General features: G+C 39.6%; 1 protein-coding gene across 6 annotated transcripts in view; it reads left to right on the top strand.

Moving 5' to 3' along the window:
• The window catches only part of PLEKHA5 (pleckstrin homology domain containing A5), a 210,163-nt gene that overhangs the window by 156,187 nt on the left and 31,401 nt on the right, over positions 1 to 22,575 (top strand). The window contains exons 10-16 of one of the 6 annotated variants that reach the window (XM_063134807.1): positions 3,762 to 4,229; positions 9,216 to 9,487; positions 9,575 to 9,684; positions 11,752 to 11,838; positions 14,708 to 14,827; positions 15,641 to 15,694; positions 19,680 to 19,760. In XM_063134807.1, coding sequence (XP_062990877.1) covers positions 3,762 to 4,229; positions 9,216 to 9,487; positions 9,575 to 9,684; positions 11,752 to 11,838; positions 14,708 to 14,827; positions 15,641 to 15,694; positions 19,680 to 19,760 — 1,192 coding nt within the window. Of the gene's footprint in view, positions 1 to 3,761; positions 4,230 to 9,215; positions 9,685 to 11,751; positions 11,839 to 14,707; positions 14,828 to 15,640; positions 15,695 to 19,679; positions 19,761 to 22,575 lie in introns of all 6 variants that reach the window. The other 5 variants (XM_063134809.1, XM_063134808.1, XM_063134810.1 and 2 more) reach the window with 5 other exon arrangements.

Below are 22,575 nucleotides of genomic sequence, written 5' to 3'. Positions count from 1 at the left end.
GGCTGTGTTTGCACAACACGACAGGCAAAGTGCATGCGGCTGCTATTTTAAATAGGCATCCCTCAGTCAGGGGGTGTTGTGCCGTGCGAACCTGATGAGCGTGGATTATGAGAGGATTAAATAACCTTCATATAACCTACGCTCACTGGGTTCGCACAACATGACAAACCCCAAATAGGGGTTGAATATTAATCCACAATGGGCACCTTAATCCACAATGAGCATCAGTATTGCAATTTAAAAAAAAAGTTAATTTATTTAAAAGGAATCAAACCTACATGGCAAATAAAAAAGGTAATTTCAGTTCTGTCTAAACAGTATAAGAATAGACATTTCTAGAATTTCTTGGGCAAATGAATTTGTACAGTTTGTCAAAGATGGGGTATTTCAAATGTGGTAAAGGAGGAAGAGAAATTCCATGTCAATTAGAATCCACAGCACCTCTTGATAAGGCAGGATCAGTGAACAAAGTGTAATATTCATTTATTATTTGGGGAAGACAGGTTTAGGTAAAGACATTAAGCATACATACATCTGGTTAGAATAAGTTTTTGGGGGTGTGTGAAAAAATGGGGCTTATCAGGTTAAGTTGGCCAAACCTTAGAGTTCAGCTATTGTGGGCATGTTCATTACCCAGGGGTCCTCAGTAGATGAATCAATCGGAAAGGGTTCCCTGAAGATAGAAATGTTTTATCTTGTTATGAGCTGCCCAGAGAACTTTGGCTATTGGGCAGTATAGAAATGAAATGAAAGAATGAAGTTTGAAAATCACTGGTTAGAAGAGATTTTAAGCAGTAGGTACAGACAGGAAAAGGTAAAACTTTGAAGAAATGGCAAGCCCCACATAATACAATGACAGTGACTGGGAAATGAGAGAGAGAAGCATTTCCAGTGATAGGATGGAGGAGAGTTGAAGCAGAAGGATAAATGCTTTCATACCCACTAACATTTTGAAATGTTAGTGAGGCATCCAGGAAGAACTGTTAGTTTAGAAAAATAGTCAACACCATGAAGATGATAGCTAGCTGTAACTTGGGCATAAATAAGAATGTAGATATCGTTGAGGGAGTCAGAGATCTCAGTGATTCCTACAAGGATTGGGAAAGATGAATCATCAGAAGGAACAATTATCAGAGATAAAAGAAGAAGCAAGAGAGAGCACTGTTATGGATCCCAAGGAGAAGGAGTAAAAGTGAAATAACAGGCAAAACTACTAAGAAAGTATGAGGAAACCCTTAGTTTTAGTAGACAGGTCCTTGGTGAGAACCATTTTATTTATTTATTTATTACATTTCGATACCTCCCAATAGCCGGAGCTCTCTTTTAGTGGAACAGCCTAGGCTTAAAACTTAAGAAGAGGTCTGGAGGGCAGTTAACTGGCTCAGTTATGGAGGTGAGGAGAAATGGAATTTATTGTTGAATGCAGGACTCTGAAAAAGATAGATATTTCAAAAGTGGACAAAGCAGATTATATTTGAAAGTAGAGGAGGAATTCGATTCCTCAGTATGTATGAGTAACAATGGTTGGTGTGAGGGAAGTGAAACTCAGTAGGTTGTAGGACTATAATTGAGGAGACAATTGGGTTACTTCAGAGTAGGAGAAGAGTCAGAAGAGAAGAATAAAAGAGAAAGTGGGATGTGGCAGAGAAAGGAATTGGAAATTTAATAGAAGTAGTTGATATGTCAACATCTGAATTTATTGTGGATAAATATGCTAACAGTGCAGCTGTTACTGTTTCTGAAAGGATACAATTATTTTACACCACAATTCAAGTCAGCAGATATTTCCCCTGGTATAATTACAGAAGCCACAAGTGTTTTCCCAATGATGAATAATAACTGACATGAAAACTCACCAAATGAGGCAAATTGATAATGTCAGTGACCACTTGAAGTTTAAAATAGTATAATGTTCCCCTTTATATGCTCAAAAGATTAGCAAGGGAATCTTTGAGCTAGATAGCTCTATACATTGCTCCATCACAAAATACTTTGGCTTGAAATCAGTTGGGATTCCAAGGGTTTAACAGCTAAAAAGAAGTCACAAAGTGTGCTTTTCCAACATCATACAATCTGAGAAAATTGCCCTCCACTTTTTTCTACCATACCATATTTGCCCGATTGTATACAGGGGAGAGTTCCTATTTTTTCATAGTAACATGGAAGCCAGAATTTCATAGTAACATGGGAGCCAGAATTGGTAGGTTCTTCTAGTGAACTATCTCTAAAACAGCAATATTATCTCTGTTGTGCTCATTTGACTGGGATTGCTGGAATTAGTGGTGTTGTATTTTGTTTGAGTGTGTTGTTTTTATTACTTTGCATTGCATTGTATTTTTATTCTAATTCTAATCCACCCTGGGAACACTGTAGAGTTGAAAGTGCAAGTATAAAGGTAGAGAATAGGATAGAAGAAGGTCCACCAGCTGAAAATTCTCCTTTTTATGCATATTTTTAAAAAAAACTGAAGAGATCCATGTATGGGATAGAATTTAGAAGACCTTCTGAGCCTGTTTTGAAAAATGTACCCATGATGGGGGGATGAGCTCCAGGCCCACCAGACATCCACTCTTGTGCAACTTGTTTGCATGGCATCTACACGTGAAAAATGCAAAGGCTTATTTTGCACAATCTGTTTCCTGATTTCACATGGGATATTGATCGTGCATTGTGAGCTCAAGTGTACTGCACGTTTTATATAGAAGCCCATGTTAGTCATGTGAAGAGCATGACTAACACATGTTAGTCATGTGTTAGTCATGTGAAGAGCAACATGCATGAAAAGGGGCAGTGGGGATGCACCACCCTGAGCAGTTTCCCACTCCCCTGATGTCTACATGTAGATCTTTGTGTGCATAGGCTTCCCCAGAATCTGAAACACTGATTGCTCAGAGTTCCTGGTTGCAGGGAAACCTATGTGCACACAAATATATGCAAATTCTTTTCCTCCTCCCCCACCCCCCACATCTATGTCAAATGCATGAATGTCAATGGCAGAACTGGGAGAAGTTTCACTTCATTGAGGGTGGAACCAGCATTGTGATCCCACTGCCCTTTTCTAAATGCATTGCCTCTTCATACAAGTATCCTATGAAGTGGGCTAAGGATGCTACAGAAATGAGATGCCACCGCCTTGACATCCAACACACATGGAGCTGAGGTGGGGTGTCAATAGTGGGTTGAGCAGGTGGATGCATTCCTGCTCCAGCCACAGTGCATGCTGGCACGATCCAGGTGAGATTTGCATTTTCAGTGCCCAACAACAGACCAAGGTTGTTGACTGCTTGCATAGCCCAGAGTCTTTGTGTTCACACAACACCAAAAGCTGGGCGTTGAATATTTAGAATGGCTGCTGGCATGCACCTCAGCCCACTGTGGCTTAAATAAGCCATGGCAAACTCTGGCCCATTATTGTAATCGTAAGTATAGGCAATAAGTTTATCAGAACCGGCCTTCGCTCTCCCCACATTTTCCCATCTTAAGCATTGCGATTCAAAGAGCACTCAAGCAGGGAGATCACACTGTGCCCTAGGCAGCGTTTCTGTTTGGATGTAATTACATCAGTCGGGGTTCAGAGTTCAGCACTGTTACTGAGGCCTTTAATCTTGTACCTGATATGGTTGCATAGCCTGCAAATGCTGTGAGAACTGCAAGGCTGAAGAAATTGCATTGTATTAAACAGTTGAAATTGTACCTGTTTCAGCATATTTCTAGTGATGTTGTTTTCCAGTGAGTCTTTCTTCCTCCTTTTTTTTATTTAGAGCAGACAAGATAACTGCTGAAAACACACCACCTCGCGAAGTGAATAACATTGCAAACCACCGGGTGCTAATTAAACCAGAGATGCAGAATAATCAGCGGAACAAAGAAGTGAGCAAAATGGAAGACAAAAAGGCTTTGGAAGCAGAAAAATATGGATTTCAAAAAGTTGGGCGTGATAATAGACCCTTAACAAAAATCAACAGTGTAAAACTGAATTCGGTGGGGTCAGATTATGGGAGTTTGCCAGCAAGCACGGTTCCATCAGGTTACCACAGGCCCATTCATTTAAATGGGTCAGAGAAAGCCGTCAACCTTATTCTGGGGGACTCTGGAGATGGAATGCATCACAATGCCATTCACTCACACATAGAATCTGAACGTGTTATACAGAGAACTAATTCAATGCTGCAATTGGAACAGTGGATTAAAATACAGAGAGGAAAGGGACAAGATGAAGAAGCAAGAGGGTGAGTAATTTCACAACTATTTGGCAGTCCTGACATCTTAGTCTTGATGTATACTCAGTTTAATGTTACTGTTAAATCTTAATTAGGGCTCCAAGGAGCCCTTGAAACTGTTACATATTACCTTGGTTACTAAAATGTAGGTTTCAAACAGACTTTGAGATATCTGCCAAAACTTATTTTGATTTATTGTGCTCTCTATTCCAAAGACCTAAGGACTGGAATTTACAATTATACTTGAAGAAATGGGTACCACTCCTAGAAGAGCTGTTCTCAATTGATGTGGTGCTTCATCTAGCTCTCCATTCTAGATTGTCGCCTTTTAATTAAGAGACTAAAAAGGACTATTGACCCAGCCTTTTGACAACCTCCCTAATTGCATCTACAAGTCCAGCAGTGTCCCATTCTATTCTGAGTAATTCAGTCACTGGCTGTCCTTGCTGATTATGCTGGGAGTTAAGTTCGAATTCCTCCATGAAGACCATGCATTTCCATGCTGAGTTTATAAATGTATAGCTTTGTTACAAACATGTTACACCCCTCTCTCAGTTCAGCAATGATATTTCTAAATGGCCAATAGTTTTTCCTGATATTTTTGTGACAGAAAATGCTGAAATTCAAATCCTTCTGAAGGATATTTAAGGCAAGGGGCTAAGACTGAATGACCAGGTTCAGACGAGATGCGCTGCAGCTTGTCGTTAGTTATTTAAAACAGACCATGTGTTATGCAGTGGTTGTTTAATCCTTTTATAATCTATGCTTGCCAGGTTTACACAACTGCCCAGAGAGCTTCAGGTATTGGGCGGTATAAAAATGCAATCAATCATTCAACACAGTAATCCCCAAACGAGAGCTGCGTATTCAAAACGTCAGATGCATACGCCACAACCTCACATGCTGTCATGTTATGTGAACAGCCCCATTAGGTTTCCCCCCCCCAAAAAAAAAAATACTGTCTGTATTGAGATTGGGGATTGTGGAATTAACATTTTTCTACTTGTTCTTTTTGCATGTAGAATGCCAGAAATAAATATACAGACCTATGAAGATACCAGTAGTGTATTTCCAGTACTTACTCAGCGAGCTTTAAGTTCTATATCTGAAAGATTGAAACTATTAAGTCCAGTGAGGATGAGAAATGGTGGTTTTGCATGAAAGAGACAGAAAGGCATTGGTTCCAGAATGCCTTGGCAGGAATCTAAACAGGAATGCTTAATGCTTGTTGTTTATTTTTTATTATTAAAATTTCACTCCAATGCTTCGCTTTAAATGAAACATTCATGGAGTAATGTCTCTACAAGAATGCGGATTGATTTAAATTATTCAAATCAGCAAGATAAAAAGGCCAATTTAAATCAAGTGTCTAATTGCTACTTCATATAGTCATATAAACAGTGGTGCAAACCTTACCACTAAACCATGTTAACTTGCAACTAAATAAAGTTTAGTTTACAGTCAGTTTACAGTTATTACAATCAGGCCTCGCATCTTTTTGTTGCCATTTTGGATGCTTTCCTTTTTTTACCTATAAAGAGATTGGGGCTGTTCACATGACATGAGACTGCGGATTATGAAAAAAATAATCTACAAGTTATTAACTCTGCAATGGGTTTGGGGTTATAAATTTCAGTTGGGCTTCCAAATGCAGAAGGGGAAAGATACAGATTGATTTGATTAGCTAGTTTTGGGGTGGGTGAGTGTTGTATTAGGTTTGGCTTGGATTTGGCATCTCCATGTCCAATCTCTGGCACAATGTTCTTGTTCCTGAAGTTGGTGATCAGTACCCATTCCTCCTGAAAGTCAAGTGGAGTAATGTCACTACAAGAACATAGAACTGTGTCCACACAAGAGATGCCTTGCAATCCTTAGAATGTAACTCTTAACTCATTGTTCCATTGTTGTCTTCATGCAGCAAGAGCGGTGCACATTGAACCATTTTTACACTACATCCAGGCTTCTTTCTCCTTGTAATAACTATGTTGGAGTTTCCTCCCAGTTTTAGGAGCAAATATAGTGGGTATTTGATTGGTGTACTATACAAGGCAAAGTGGTGTGCATGCATATAAAGAAAAGGTGATAAAGATATCTCTATAAGCGATTCCACCACTCCATTAATGCTTTGACAGTTGGTTTTTAAAAAAGCATGCATTGAAAATCAGGGTCTATTAATAAAGATTGCTAAAAATCCTGAGGGTGAAAGAAGGAGGGGTGGGGCAAGACCCGGAATGGAAGAAGTTCTGAGACGTTGGTGTTGTTTGTTATATTTATATACTGTCCCATAGCCAAAGTTGTCTGGGCAGTTTACAAAAGAGGTGTGTCATGGAAAAGCTGATACCTGTTTTGTGAAGATCAATTTTTTGCATTTAAAAAACTGAGGAACAGTAGGGTGTCTGACAGAACACAGATCTGGTATAGACATAATATTTTCAATCCCATAATCTGACTAAAGCATTTGGGAGCATGTTGCAGACGTACACACTTCCTGTGCTCATATATGTTTGACAAATTCATAGAGGATAAGGCTATCAATGGTTACTAGTTCTGATAGCTAGATGTTACCTCTAGTATAAGAGACAATATGCCTATGTAAACCAGTTGCTAGGGAACACAAGCAGGAGGCTGCTATTGCATTCGTGTTCTATCTGTGGGTTTCCCACAGGCAACTAGTTGGCCTCTGTGTGAACAGATTGGTGGACTAGATGGAGCCTTAATCTGATCTAGTATGGCTGTTCTTATATTCCCCCTTTCCCCCTTTACAGAAATAACGACACTGCAGGCTTATATCTGCACTGTGATGCTGGACACTAAACTTGGTTAGCTTTAACAAAGGTTTGAAAAACCGCTTTTAACCCTGGTTGGAAACCATGGTTAGCATGATCATCAGTGCAGAAGTAACACTGCACCGTCATTAGCCATGAATAAGGAAGAAAGGGAAATTCATGTATGAGAGGGGAAGAGAGAATATGCAAGGCCAGAGCACCCATCCCATCCTTTGAACTATGATTTTGTGATCTGTGTTAGATCTCGACTGCTCATGGTATGCAATGGAACACATTAAGTAAAAATTGATTTGGGCATTCCCATAGAAAGGAAGTGGGGAGTGTAATATCTTTAATTTTATCACTTTATGTTTGCATTAAAGGACAGTGTTTTCAATTTGAGCAGGCGTAGGAACTGTGAATCTATCCCATTTGAATTCTTTTTTAGCTTTTGTCGCAGCATTATTACATTGGCTGTATTCCAAAACAAACTCGTTCCATTGTAGGAGTTTAAAAGCCATTAACAAAACATTAACTGGCGGGATCCAAATTCTGTTGATCATGGAGAACATCTTGTTAGTTAAATATGGATGAAATTATTAACGTTTCCCATATACTGAGAAATGATGGCTTTGCTTAAAGCTAATTTATAAAAGAAGGACAGGATTTATTCCATTGTTTACTGCTTTGGGATAAAAAGTTAGTTTTTTTCTCCTTTGTACGTACTACCAGTATATTAAACTTTAAAATATAGTACTGAAGGCAATGTAGTAAAGGGGTGTTAATTTCAGGGAAACCAATATAATATAAACAATGAAAAAGAAAGGGAACCACCTGTCTCTCCCCAGCCCAGCCCAGCGCTAAACATGCAAATTGCCACCATCACCTATTTGCCTGCAATGATTAGCAATTGCTTTAGGTGAGTAGCAGGTACCGTATCCCTTTAAAATATATATATATATATATATAGTAGCAATGTTTATCCTGCTTCTCCATAGCCTCAAGTCAGCTTGCAAAATTCAAAGCAACTCTTTAAAAACACTTCCTTTTTAGATGCTTGAGGCTCTACAATACAGCAAGCGCATTGCTTGTAAAGCAGCTGTGTTCCCTATGTACCTGTGAGAATTGGGATTTGGTTCAGCTACACCATCTCCCACCCCCTGATAACCTATCCCACTCTTCTCTGCCTTCCCTCCCTCAATAGTCAGCTGCTCACTGCAGGCAAGTCATGAGCACAAGGTTATATGGACTCGAATTGGTTGAAGAAGAAGAAACTATTATCAAAGGAGAAAGGTCATAAAGAACAACCTACATGCAACTTATTTGCAAGAGAGAATAGGGGAGAAAAGAGGTCAGAGAGAGCTGGGCAAAGAATTCTCCCTTCCCCCGGATGTTTTCTTTTTTAAGACCTAGCTGCTGCAAGAAGAAGGTTTTAAGCATGACCAGAATGAAAACTCAGGCCAGTGCTTGAACTGTTACCTAGCATATTGCGCAATATGGCCTAGATGCCTCGATGATATAAAATCTCTCTCTGCCTAGACTCCCTGAATATAGAGGGGCAAGTGGAGAAATGGTAGGCAGTCAGAAGAGGAGGTGGGGGGGACAATGCCATACATTGTACAAAGTACTGGGACGGAGCCAAGTATAAAATTTGGGTGAGAGAAAAAGCTGAAATGGGATATTTATTTATTTATTTATTTAATTACATTTATATACCGCCCCACAGCCGAAGCTCTCTGGGCGGTTTACAACATTTAAAAATAGTAAACATTAAAAGTATACAATTTAAAAACACACACACAAAAAAAAACAGTATAAAAACAACAGTATCCATTTAAAAACAACAATTGTGGGGTCCATTAAAAACAAACTTAACGTTGTTAAATGCTGTTAAAATGCTGTTAAAAATGCCTGGAAGAAGAGAAAAGTCTTGACCTGGCGCCGAAAAGATAACAATGTTGGCGCCAGGCGAGCCTCATCGGGGAGATCATTCCACAGTCGGGGGGCCACCACTGAAAAGGCCCTCTCCCTTGTTGCCATCCTCCAAGCTTCCCTTGGAGTAGGCACTCGGAGGAGGACCTTAGATGTTGAGCGCAGTGTACGGGTAGGTTCATGTCGGGAGAGGCGTTCCATCAGGTATTGTGGTCCCAAGCCATGTAGAAAGCGTAAATGCTGCTTATTTCCATAGCTACTTATATTTTGAATTACTGAAAGAGATTTCTTCTTTCAGCATTCTTTCATATCAAACTTTACCAAGAAACATGCCAAGCCATCGAGCCCAAGTTGTACCCCGGTATCCTGAAGGTTATCGAACCCTGCCAAGGAATACCAAAACCAGGCCAGAAAGCATCTGCAGTGTAACACCATCTATGTATGACAAAACCCTTGGATCGCTGCCCGCTGAGGACAAAAGGAGATCTATGCGTGATGACACGATGTGGCAACTCTACGAGTGGCAACAACGGCAGTTTTACAATAAGCAAACAACTCTTACTAGACACGGTACTTTAAGTAGTCCCAAAACCATGATTAATATATCTGATCAAACAATGCATTTGATTCCCACATCACCTTCCCATGGTTCAATAGCAGGTTTCCAAGGATACTCCCCGCAGAGGAACTACAGGTCAGAAGTGTCCTCACCAGTGCAAAGAGGAGATGTTACAATTGAACGCAGACATAGGCCACATCATACCAAGGTGAGAGATTGGTTTTCTAAGCAAATCTATTACTTCGGTATCTTTTGCTGCAATAAAATGTTGTTTGCAACTTGGATCCAGTCTTTCCATAATATATTCATACCATGTGGTTCAGAAAAGAAATACCAAATGTAATGCTACCACTTAAGAGCCAATTAGAAAACTCTGATTTGTAAACCCATGTGGTAGAGAGAAAATGCACAGAATTGAGGATATTGACTTGGCTGTAATGGAGACAGGAAATCTCAACTGTAGGTTGAAAGATTCCTTCCTTTCCATTTTATTTGCCAATGCCACCTTCGGCATGAGGTGTTTCTGATTTATTTATTTTTAATAACTGCTTATGGAAAGGACCCAACCAAACTCCTACAGGAACTCCTGTTTATGACCCTGATCCTTTTAGTACTGATAGGCGTCATATGATATGACTGCTTCCTCCACTTGTCCTCGAAAAGCGTGGATAGCTTCTCACACCTTGGGATAACAGATTTAAAATTGGATATAGATTGTTTTAAAGGTTGTCACAATAAGAAAATGGTGGGCTTGAATCCGTATCTTGATTTTGCATTCTAGGACAGGACCTTGTCTGTCTGATGATTGTTCACAGATTCCTGAGTGGAAAATCATGCACATCTGTTATGAAGCCTCCCTTTGTTGACCTGTCAGTCATTTTTTGGCCCACAATTTGACTGAAATAACCTACTCTGATAACCCACAGTAGGGGTTATTTAAACTACTATGGGTTATTGTGTCATCTGTCTGGCACTGTGAGGTTAATTTGCTCACCTCTAGAGTTGCATATTTGCATTTATGCAAATTTGTACCTGCTCAATTGTGCAGTTTCGGCTGTGGGAGAAATGCACATTTTTGGCTGCTTTCTTTATTTTTGCTTATTTTCCAAAGATTTATTTGTGCCACCTTTTACTTGGTGCACCCAGGATTTTCCCTCATCCAGGTAATTGCACAGGGTTTCATTGCTGGGTCAGATGCGCCCAATTAGGAGATGCTGTGATTGAAGTCTTGCCCCAATCTGCTAAAGACCAAGGTTTTATAGCCACCTCCCCCTTTTTGGTGCACTCAGCATTTTTGCTCCTCTGGGGTAATTATGCAGGGTTTTTATGTTGGATCGGGTGCCTCCCAACTGCAGAAATATTTGAATTTCATGCTTAAGTGGTGAAACAGCACCACTTTTCCAGTCACTACTTCCATGTATATGAATGAGACAACAAGGAAATGTTACATGCATGTACTCTTCTCAATAGATTGGAGTATATTTTGCACTTGGGCATCTATATCATATTACAGTTGTGTGAAAAGTTGCAGGTAGAGTATTCATCCCATATGCAACATTTATTCAGTCCCTGTGCCTTTGGCATTTAAGGCTCTTGACCCATATTGAGGTTAAATCGCAGGAATGGTCCCAAATGCCAGGTGTTGTGCCTAAAGACCTATCACAGCAATGGTTTATGTATCTGAAAAAGAGAAACAGATGCTTCCCAAGAATCAGGGAGCAACCTAGCAAACTAATGTATTTATCTAGTGCAAGACTGTGTATAAACTTGTCCAACATTAGTTTCTGGACCCAGCAGTGACTTACAGGTGAGCATTCAGTTGATCTTTTCTTAAAGAAAAAACAAAACAAGTTAATTAGGGGCCTTAAATGGCATGAGCCATGTTAATATTCCTCATATTAGGAATAGGGACTGCTGTGTTCATTTTTATGTTATATGTTGATTTTTCATTTATTCATTTGAGTTCCTAGTGGAAAAAAGTTAGGACATAAGTTTGTAAAATAAATGATGATAGAATCCTTATTACTTGTAGTCAGAGTGCTTTCTGGTCTTCTGGGGCCTCTTGACATTTGCAAAGTTTGAGATGAAAGTGCTGCTGTTTCAGGCTATTTGTACTGACAAGTTACTAGCTAGCACCTTCACTTTCGACACCTTTCATAAACCCTAAGTTGACTTGGAAAATCATATTTAAAATATCATGCTTAACCTTTGGTTCTAAAAGCTTTGACAGGCATCCTGAATTATAGCGTACATTTTTTGTTTTTTCCCCCCATAGCAGCATGTCTTTGTGCCTGACAGAAGGTCGATGCCAGCAGGTCTGAGTGTGCAGCCTATTACTCCCCAGAGTTTGCAGGGCAAAACGGTGAGTGGCATTTTTATATTTAGCCCATCATTTTTTATTTAAGATCAACCCATAAAATACAGCATGCAGCACAATGGCTATTCTGGTTGTAGAACTTGTATTAACTGCGCTTTCCTTTTTTGCTGGTTTCAATAAATAAAGGGTTTCCTTCCAACAGGTTAAATCTATTTCGATGTATTAAATTTCACAAGGGTACTCTAATGTTTTTTGTGTGTATTTTAGTTTAAATGTCATTTCTACTGTATAGTTCCTATTTGGAAATAATTGTTTTTTGACCTATGTCAGTATTTTATCTCGGACAACAGCAAGAAACCTTTAAGGTTTTACTGTTGTTCATTTCACAGATTGACCTATCATTAAGTTGTTAATTCAGTTGCGGAGGGGAAATACCAATTACCGGAGCTTTTCATTACTACAGAATGGAAGTCGCAGTTAGCTAGAAAATTGGCGCTGTAGGCAGTTTGTTATACATTGTGCTGTCTTATGAAAAGAAACTATCCACCCGCTAATTGCACATATTTATTCACATCATTAAAAGGATTTTACTGTTCAATACCTAAGATTTAGTTCATGGATTATAGATTTGAACAAACCTTTTCGAAAGGCCCTTAGCTCAACCATGACTACTTTTATTAATTGAAGCCTTAATTTTTTCTGGGCAATGTTTTTCTATTGATTCCTAAATAATGTTTATCCAAATGATACACCACTGAATATTATATAGGAGGAATATACATTTATCATTACGAAACATGGTAGTTCTTAGAAGGTATGAAAATACCTTGCTCCCTCTGCTGGACCGTTTTAAACATAACCACAATTGCTAAAAACATAGATTTTCTCTGAAGAATGCATTCAGTTCAGTTATTTGTATTATGAAATCCAGGAACTCAGGTGGCTCACCTAAGGACACCACAGTCAAGGACCTATTCCAAACTTCCAGGGAGCTCCAATGGGTTATATGGATGTCTACGCTGACCTGGGCTGTCCTGTTTTTGTATATTAGAAAATGTGCCATGTGTGAGCAGTGGGACATCAGAAGCAGTCCATGGCACATATGACAAATCACAGAAGTCTTGCATATCTAGAGCTACATGTGCAAAGCAGAACCCTGATGTCTATATCATAGCTATATCACAAAAAAGTTGTTTTACATACTTTGGTGCCCATAATTAATGGGGAGCTTTTGATAGATGTACCAGCAGCTCAGGTTGCAGGAAGCAGTGGGATTTAAAGATATGGTAGTAAATAATACACTAGGAGTATAAAAGAAGCAGTTAAAATGCAGGATTCCATTGCAAAGACACTCTGTTCACAAAGTTAAACGGGTAAGTATTGACCTATGGAATGCTAGAATCAGGGTGCAGATTGAGGAGAACCAAGGAAAGCAGATACAACAAGCAATAGGACTTTGCTGGATGAGGAGGTAGGGAGGTCATGCCATACATTGTACAAGTACTGGGACGGAGCCAAGTATAAAATTTGGGTGAGAGAAAACAGTCTATTAATAAGACCTTTGAGAAGCTAGAATGGTTCTCTGCAGTAGATGCTGATGGGATCACAGGAAAGGTCTCTAATTCGTCACTGCATAGGATGCTTTCGAAGTTGCCACAAGTCCAAATAACATGACGTATTATAGAGTACTAGGCTATATTTTTAGTAGACACTGGTTCTAGGAGCAGAAGAGGACTGCCTTACTGTGTCTGTGTGATTGCAGGCTTATGGGTCATAGACATGGAGTTCTCCCAGAATACGTTTCAGCTTGGGCTATTCATGTCACTTCTTTCATCCCAAATTTTCAAGCATCAAGACCTTCTATTTATATCCTCAAGTTAATTATAATCTAACAAACATCTTTTGAGGTGTGTTTGGGAAATGGTCCTTCAAAAAGACTTATTGTAGTTGTTTCAAAAGAGAAAAAGTATTGATTGTTTGTTCAATCTACCAACTATAATGGTGTGTTTTTACAATGCTTACTTTTTGTATTAGTCTTTGCTTTTACTTTCATCAGACTTTGAATAAATTTCTCAGATACCATAGTTGGTTTCTATAGCTTCCAATTCTCTTAAAACATATCAAGCAAATTTGGGTATGCAGAGTCTCTATAGTCTCTTCCTGTCCTGTGCATCATAAGTTTTTGCTCCCTCCCTCATCACAAAATTACTATCCTCTTGCCACATTTGTATGCCATGCTAAACCATGGTTTAGTGTGACACACAGAAGCAGCAACGAGCCTTGCAAGCCTCGGTCTTATGCAATTTCCCCTTTTTTTCTCCTGCCCTGCCGAGAGGAAGCATTTGGAAGCTTTCACTTCGGGTTTTACTTAACTGCAGTTTGCCATGTCATCCTGACCCAGAACTATGTTTAACATTGACTGTAGTTAGTTTCAAACAAGTCCACTTCAGATACCATGGTTTAAAGTTGGCTTGCTTGAAAATAAGCATAGTTCATGTTAACCACAGCTTGTCAGTCTGGACAACACAACAAACTGCAGTTAACCAAAAGCAAGAGCAGAAACCTCCAAACTGCTTCTCCTGGGCACATTGGGGGAAGGAGAGGAGCAGCTTGTTTCTGCTTGTGCACGTAGTACTAAATGATGATTTAGAGTGATGTGCAAGTGTGGCCATTGTGTTCTAAAATTGTTTGCCATCTGGGCCTCAAAAGTTTTATAGTGTTAAGATTCTTCTCGCTGCCTCTTCGTTTTAGGCAGATATTACTGGGAAATGTTATTTATTTCAAAGGGTTTAATGCAATTTGGACGTAGCATGACAATCAGCATTATCAAACGCAAGTATAAATTTGAAGTTTTGTTCAGGACAAGGATTAACCTATTTTCTACTCTTTGGCTTCTCACACGATACTCCTTCAGCCAGAGGAGCTCACACTGTTGCTTATAAAGCTGAGAAGGCAGCAAGCCGAACTGAGTAGTATCCGAGAACACACATTATCACAGCTCATGCAACTAAAACTTGAGGCCAGCAGTCCAAAGGTCAGCTATGAAGTGATGTTTGTCATGTGCCATCTTCACTCATTTTTAGCCATTCATTAATCCAAGCTTGCGTTGTACCATTGGTGCTGACTTCCTCTAATGTAGATTATTTTTTAGAGTGTCGTCGTTTCTGGGCGTCTGTGATGGTCTGCTATTAACCCTTTGAGTACTGATGTGGATGTTGAGTACATTACAATCAAAATAGAGATAGGGATGCATTCAAATGCATTGCATTGTAATTGAGTCCAAATTTTGCAAGTTATATAGAACACACACAAATCTGAAGCCAAAGTAGGTAAGAGTAGTAATAAATATCATCTACTGTGGCAATTTCATTTTGTTTTCTCATCTCTGAAATGACTAAATGGTATTTAGAAGCAGGAAAAGTGCACAAGTGTATCAAAGGGTTTATAGTTGTCTGTGTAAATTCAATATGACCACAATAGTTTATCTTCATTTTGCTTTAATGTTAAGATATAGGTTTTGTAACTAATTTTACTAAATATGTGATTGCAAACTAATGCTTTATTAAATAGAACATAACTTTCGTTATATTTTCGCTTCCTTGTATCACTGAAATATTGACTGGCTCTTCAAAATGCTAATGTACATTCTAGGACGATCCAAACTTTAATGTAGTTATCTCTTGGATTCTGTTCATTTTTATGTTTTGTTGAAAAAAAATGCGCAGGTTTTAACTAAAAATGCCTGCAATTAGAACATGCAGTTCTTTTTTTCATTCCTGACTGACCTTTTCACATCTTTGTATCTGTCCCTTTCTTTCCTCCTTCCTCTTTGAATGCTGGTTGCTAGAATGAGATTCTTTCTCATCACCTTCAAAGGAATGCCATATATTTGGATCATCAGGTGGGGTTCATAGCTTATTCTTGTACGTTTTATGTCTAGTGATATGTTGACTCTTTCGTTCATCATTAAACTTTTTTATGGTGCCATCCTACTAAAACTTTACAGGGCAGGTGGTAACAATGTTTCCCCGAGTGTAAATAGCACAATGTTAGTTGTGAAGAACACTGTTCTGTTCCCTTTCTACTCTTACCCTAATGCTTCAACTGGTCTACTAAAAGGAATGTACCCTTTGGGATTCAATATTTGAATAGATTCACTCATTCACTTGGCACTTTTAATGTGGAATGCGAACTGGATCTTTTTTAGAATAATCCTAAACTAGAAGATAATTTTCATCACAATAATTATTCCTGAATTTTGTCTCCCTCATCTTTACATTCTAAATAAATACTAACATTTAACTTAGGGCTTAAACATATACTTCCTATCATAATCATCTTTTTGAAACCTACGAGATTGAATATCTGGCCATTATCTTTTTGTTAGCACAGGAGTTGAGTTCTTTCTTTTGACTTGCTCTGTTTCGTTATCTGCATCCAGAAGTGAGAGCACATACTTGACTTGACACATCGTTGATAGTGCAGCACATCTACAACTCAATTCATGGTAGCTGTATGGAGGATTGACTGCCCAAAAAATGTTATTTCTTGGCCCGTGTTTAAATAATAATCATGGTTAATTTTAGGATCAGCTCTCTAGGCCCATTTCCAGTTATTTTGGCAGCCTGGCAGATACACCATGCAGTGCCCTCTCTTCTCTTGCTTCTCCCCTAGCCTCTGCAACTGCCACCAATCTCCTGGCCTTCTTCCTCTTCTCTTCTCCAGCAGCAGCAGCTGTTTCTGCTACCATCCTCTTACTCCTCTACTCACCCCAGCAGGGCAGGACTAACTCCTGCCTCCCCCCTTATGCCCCACTTTGAGGAGTCCTTGCTTAAAGCAAGGCATTCTGGTTGAGGTGGCCCTGGAGATTGCCTGTGCCACGGCAGCACAGGCAATCTTCAAAGTTACCTCACCCAGAATACTAACCTGTCAGGAAGGACCTTTCAGAGTGTGGCCTTTGGGCTAGGCGAGCTCCCTGGAAAACTATGCTGACTGCTTTTCTCCTGCACTGTTTGTTGGCCGGGGCTTCCCAGAAAACCTGATGACTAGCTCTGAGGGATTCTCACAGCTAGCCTAGGCCTTAGGTGACCAGGGCGAGGCTGGGTGGGTTTTTGACTGCGGCAGCAAGAGAGCAGCCAGGGCCGCTCTCCAGAGTGCCAGGTAGGCCACTGTCTCATTTTGAGAACTCTTCAGAGCTAGGCATTGGTCCATTGCTTCAGAGCATTAGGGGGCAGTGGCCCTTCTTGCAGCGGAGGGGCATCTGGCTGTGGCTCTTCCAGCACGGAGCATAAATTAGAAGGAATAGGAGAGACCAGAGCATCTTTGCTGCCACCACAGTGCTGTTCTCACCACCACATGGCTGATGTCGCCACGTCGGGGTCATTTTGCACCCCCCAGAATTTGGCACCTTGGGCATCTACCCCTCTTGAATCCTCTTGAGGTTCAGCATAACCCTATGACCATGAACAGTAATTCTATGAACAGATTACTCAGAAAACGCTAATAAATTGAACAGGCAATCTGCTTCACACATTAATCTGGCCCACTATTGCAGTAAACCAGATTAATGTTCACTCTGTGTTCTGTGTTTCTATTGGAATGCCTACAGAGCTTTGGATTTGGGCTAATAGTATTTTTATAAACATTATTCTGGTCCTTTGTGTAGCTTTGACAGCTATATTGCAAGGGAGGACACATAAAATTCTGCTGAGAACTGGTTCAAATGTTCCCAGTAAATCTTCATAGTGATATCTCATTGAATCAGCATTGAAATTGTTAAAACAAAGAACACCAATCTTTAAGATAAGACTGCAGTTGTTCTTCTGTCTCAGCTTGACAGCTAGGATCTTAATATCAACAGAGTAGAGTACAATAGAGTAACCTCAGCCTGGGGAAAATGATTAACAGTTTTTCTAAGAACTAATCTCCCTCCACTTCTGCTAATAAAACAAAAACAAATTCACTGGAATGAATGAAAGTTCAGGTACTTGACTGAATGTTCAATCCTACTACTTTATTTCGGAAAAGCCTGCAGATTATAATAGCTAATTATAGCCAAATTTTGGTGACAAATACTATTCTCTTATTCAGGAGCTTATATTTTTTCTGCAGTATTGCGCCCAAGATGTTTAACATGTTTTGGAAGCAGTAGCCAATCATTTCTACGGGACATGCAGGAGAAATTCCTGCAGTTGAAATAGCAAATCCCCCACTCATGATTAATGAGATGCCTCCCCCACATACAAGTGGGAAATGAGCTCCAGATGTCTGGCCTGGCAAGGGCTGCAGATCCGCCATGCTATGCTGGCATGGCTGTAGCAATAGTAGGGCTTCCACTGAAGTTGTCCCACACAATTCTCTTCCACAACCATCCCCATCATCTTTTGCCACTTACTAAGAGTTAGGCTTTATATCATATTGTCATGTGGCATTAACCTGTTGCTCCCTAAAATGGTAGGCTAGTGGATTCCAGTGTTAAGGGCAACCCCCAAGCTGCTCATCAGCATATGTCTAAATGTAAATGGCATATTTCTTTGAACTGATTTAGATGTGTATACACCATTTTAATTAAACTGAAGCCTTAAAGCAGAGGTGTGCAATACACACACGCGGCGCCCCCCACCCCCATGCAGACACTGCCGCCTGCCGCCACTGAAATTTGTGGGGGCAAAAAAGCCAACTTGCTGCTGAAAATCAGCTGCAGACCACAGCAGAACACACTACACTTACCAAATGTAGCTTTTCCAAGGTAAATTTGGCCAGTGTAGTTAGTGCTCTAGTGATTTGCAACCAAAAATTGGCAACAAATCGGTGCTGGCAGCAGGAGCGAAGCCTGTGGGGGGAGGGGAGGGGGGGCAAAAAGGGCCCTCTCACCTTCCAAAGTTGTCCACCTTTGCCTTAAAGGCTCAGTTCTCCCAAGAGTTCTTACAAGCCTCATTGAAATGAAAGGGGAAATTCGGAATTGCTTGGTCGCCACTTGCAAAATCTATTCCAGCCTTTTTTTTTAATCAACAAAGTTGTTCTAAACATTGTCTTTGGGAGGAGTTAATGCAAATAAGTGTGATGCAGTCATGAAAATGATTATTGCTGGAAATATGCAAAAGATAGACGTTAGAGCTAGGTAAATGCAGGAATTATATATTCTCAAAAATATATATGTATAGTTGTGCTATGCTGTTACATTGAGGATCATAAACTATTTCTAAAATCACTGACAAATTAATATTCACAGTCTAGGAAGGTTTCAATGTATTGCAGTTCATACTGTGAAAGATGTTATAAGTACAATTCTTGGTAGCCTAGACTAAGAATTTGGTTATGCAGTGCTCCCCCCTTTTTTCCCCCCATGCCATGGCATAACTCTTGATAGCCACTTCCCATTAAATGATTGTTGTGTTGAGAAAAAGCTGGACTGAACTCAACCAGCTGCCCAGTATCCAATCCCTAGAGCCAATATTGAAAGATAGTTGACTTAGACCTCATGTTTTTCCCGTTATTCATGAAGTGCAACAATCCCTAAGACAGTTCAGGTGTTCTTTACATTGTAAATCTGGCTACGGTGTGAGGTATTTTAATGAAGCTAGCACTTGGTCCACCTTATCAATTTGTTAATGATGTTTCAGAAATTTGCAGTAAGTTTCTTAGAGGAACATTTAAAATGCTTATTAGCGATAAGAATTGTTTTAAACATAATATGGGATGTAGGTTCTCTAGTTTGGCCTTAGCAGGCTTTGCAAATGTTCAGTTTTACTATTCATGAGAGGAAGTATGAACTGCTGCACTAATAGAAAACAATTAAAGTAGAGGCTATATTTACAGTGTCGTCTTTCAAATCTAGCCGTGCTGTAAACTGATGTTTGCTGTATGCTCCTCCTGATTTGAAATAGATGAAAGAGAATGAACCTTTAATCATCATGGTTCACACTATGATTGAGAACTCGGCGCTAAGACCACAACTGTACCATCAAGTAAGGTCTTGGATAGTGAATGAAATTGCTTTTTATCATTGCAAAAAAATTTCCTCAGTGACAGTTTTTGGTTGTCCCCTCCAGTTTACCCATAACATTGGTGTTCCTCCTATTTGTTTTGGAAAACCACAAGTCATCCGTGCTTATAAAACGTTGCAATATCGCTAGCATGGCTTTGCTGAACGTTCTTGTCATTGAGTATTGACTGTACTCCTTTGGACAACTCTTTCTGTTTCAGAATATTTGGAAAAATGCTGTTTTCTGCAGGTTAATCCAGTAAATTCATGACAGTGCCAACAAGCTTCCAACATTTGTCGTAGCATGGATCTATGCAATTTGTTTAATTTTATTTATTTATTTATTTCCTTTGAAGGAACGTCTTCATTTTGGTTTAATGCAAAAGCATGCCAGCAGTGTTTACCTTGTCATTTCTGGCAGCTTCTCATTTTAGGAATGAATTTACTAATTGTTTTAGGTTCCTGGACAGTCACTTTTTTTTTGCCCTTGGGAGTTAAAAAGGATCAAAATAACTTTGATCTGGGGGCTATAGCTCCTAAGGGCAGTGTGTTCAGAAAGTCACAGCAAACAAACTCAGTCTTGAGTCATGATTAAAATATTCAGAGGGGAAATGTGCTGAATGGAAATATAACATCAACATGTCTGCTAGAAATCCATTAGTATAATGATTTTATCCTGAACATATGGATGTCAAGAGATTTCACTGTATACCAAATAAAATGTTTGGCATTATGGGTGCCCTGCCCCCGTCTTTCTTTCATTCGAATAATGACATTTTTTCAGTTTATGAGCTTAGGGGGCTTTCTAGCTCCTAACCCAAAGTGATTCTCATAACTTGAACTTTGACCAACCTGTAAGGTTGCTAATGCTTGTCCCTGGAGACCAGTCCTTTCCCTTTTATTGCTGCATGACACAGAGAACTTGGGCAGATGCAGCTTCTATCATTGTAGGTTTAATGGGAGAACCTGCAACTTCCAAATGCCTGTCCAATACGCAGCTGCTAAAGGCACAGATGTCCTCTTGGGAAAAGACTTGGTAACCTTACCAACATGGGCAAAAAAAATTCCACAGCTTCAGGAAACAGTGCAGTGCCTCCTATGAGTATGAATTGTGTGATGAAATACTTTCTGTGCCATTACAATTTTGCTCAAACATGTGCTTTGTTAGCTTTCCAGCGAACATGCTTTCTCCCCTGCTTCCTATTGTGAATTATTATTCATATAAGTTTTTTTTAAAAAAACTGTGTGCAGTTTTATTAAAATGGAGGAAACATGTTGTCTTCACTATCTGCTACTTGGCTGAGACTAGAGATTGCATTAACCAATTACAGCCAAATCTATACCCAGTTTTATTTGTTAGAATAAAATCTCAAAGGAAGGTTCTACAGATTGGAATGAAAAAAACCCACTCCTTCAGACACCAATAGGTTTTAGCATTTTCTTTAGTTGCCTAATTATTTGGTTTCACTTTTCATTAGGTTGGAAGGAATAAAATTATTTCATTGTTTTGCCCTGAGTTAGCACCATACTTGATTGTTTGGAAGGTCTTGAAGGCTGTACTGCCTGATTATTCCTGGATGCATGGTACCTCTAGAGAAGGCCTTTGAGGCTTAATGGAATTGAGAGTACAGGTGGGAAGTGTTGTTTTCACAGCTTTTAATCTGGTGTGTTAAACAAAACACAGCTTGAAGGAATAGACTTCCAACATACCATGTTTATTAATATCAAGTATATAAATTGGGATATGCAAATAGTAACCTTTGCAGCTCATTCTCGACTGAATCGCTGGGCTTTAATTCTGAAATATTCCCATAAGATTTAAAATAGCAGAACATACTCTGTGAATAATTCACAAAGACAAGCAAAGGAAGAAGTGGCAACTGGTATATAAAGTGAGTGGGTGGTGCAGTGCCGGAACAGTTTGGCTTAAAATTCTTTTTCTGAGTGAGTTTTTTGCTTGCTTCCTTGTTACTGTTTCCAGTCCACATTCAACTTACAAGCCAGAGCCACGGAGATGGCTTTTAAGGTTCTGAGCCAAATGATTAAAAAAAGAAAATCAAATCTTTGTTCATGATTTCATGAGGCTTCCTTACTTGAGTTGCATTGCATGTTATTGGATTGCTAGCTGCTTAAAAGTTTTATGTGGGTTGCAAAACACAAATAACTTATTTTTAAATTTGGTAACAGGCAGCAGCTTACCACATGGTGGACGCGTATAATGTGTGGAAGCCACAGCCTGATGGTGAGCCTGACGTTACCAGTATCATACTCCCACAACTGCTTGGAAATCCAGGGGAACGGGGGGAGGCGCATGGTAGCACCGTGCTCTCTGCATGGCTGGAGCATACAGAGGGCCAGCTTCCCATGCATGGGATACTTTAAAGTGGCTACCATGGGAAGTACTCATCATTTTCCATCCTTAGTAAATCTAAGTCAGAGAAATTATATATATATATATATATATATATATATATATATATATATATACACACACACCTCTATTAGAAGCACTTCTCTGGGTTCACATCTGTGCTTGTGTTGACGCTGCTTTCCAATGGAAGGAGTAGACACTTTAAAAATGCAAGGTGGGCAACTTGTGAACCGCACAGAGAGCTTCGGCTATTGGGCGGCATAAAAATGCAATAAATAAACAAATAAATTGTGGCTCTACAGGCTTTTTTTTTAGCCCGCAACTCCCATGATCCTTCACCATCAGCTATGCTGGCTCAGGCTGATGGGAGTTGTAGGCCAAAATATCTGGAATGCCTCATTTTGCCCACCCCGCTGCTCTAAAAGTC

Source organism: Elgaria multicarinata, chromosome 9 (assembly GCF_023053635.1).
Source record: "Elgaria multicarinata webbii isolate HBS135686 ecotype San Diego chromosome 9, rElgMul1.1.pri, whole genome shotgun sequence".
Taxonomy (NCBI): domain Eukaryota; kingdom Metazoa; phylum Chordata; class Lepidosauria; order Squamata; family Anguidae; genus Elgaria; species Elgaria multicarinata.
Note: the sequence above shows the minus strand (reverse complement) of the source record. Positions and strands in the feature narration are given on the sequence as shown.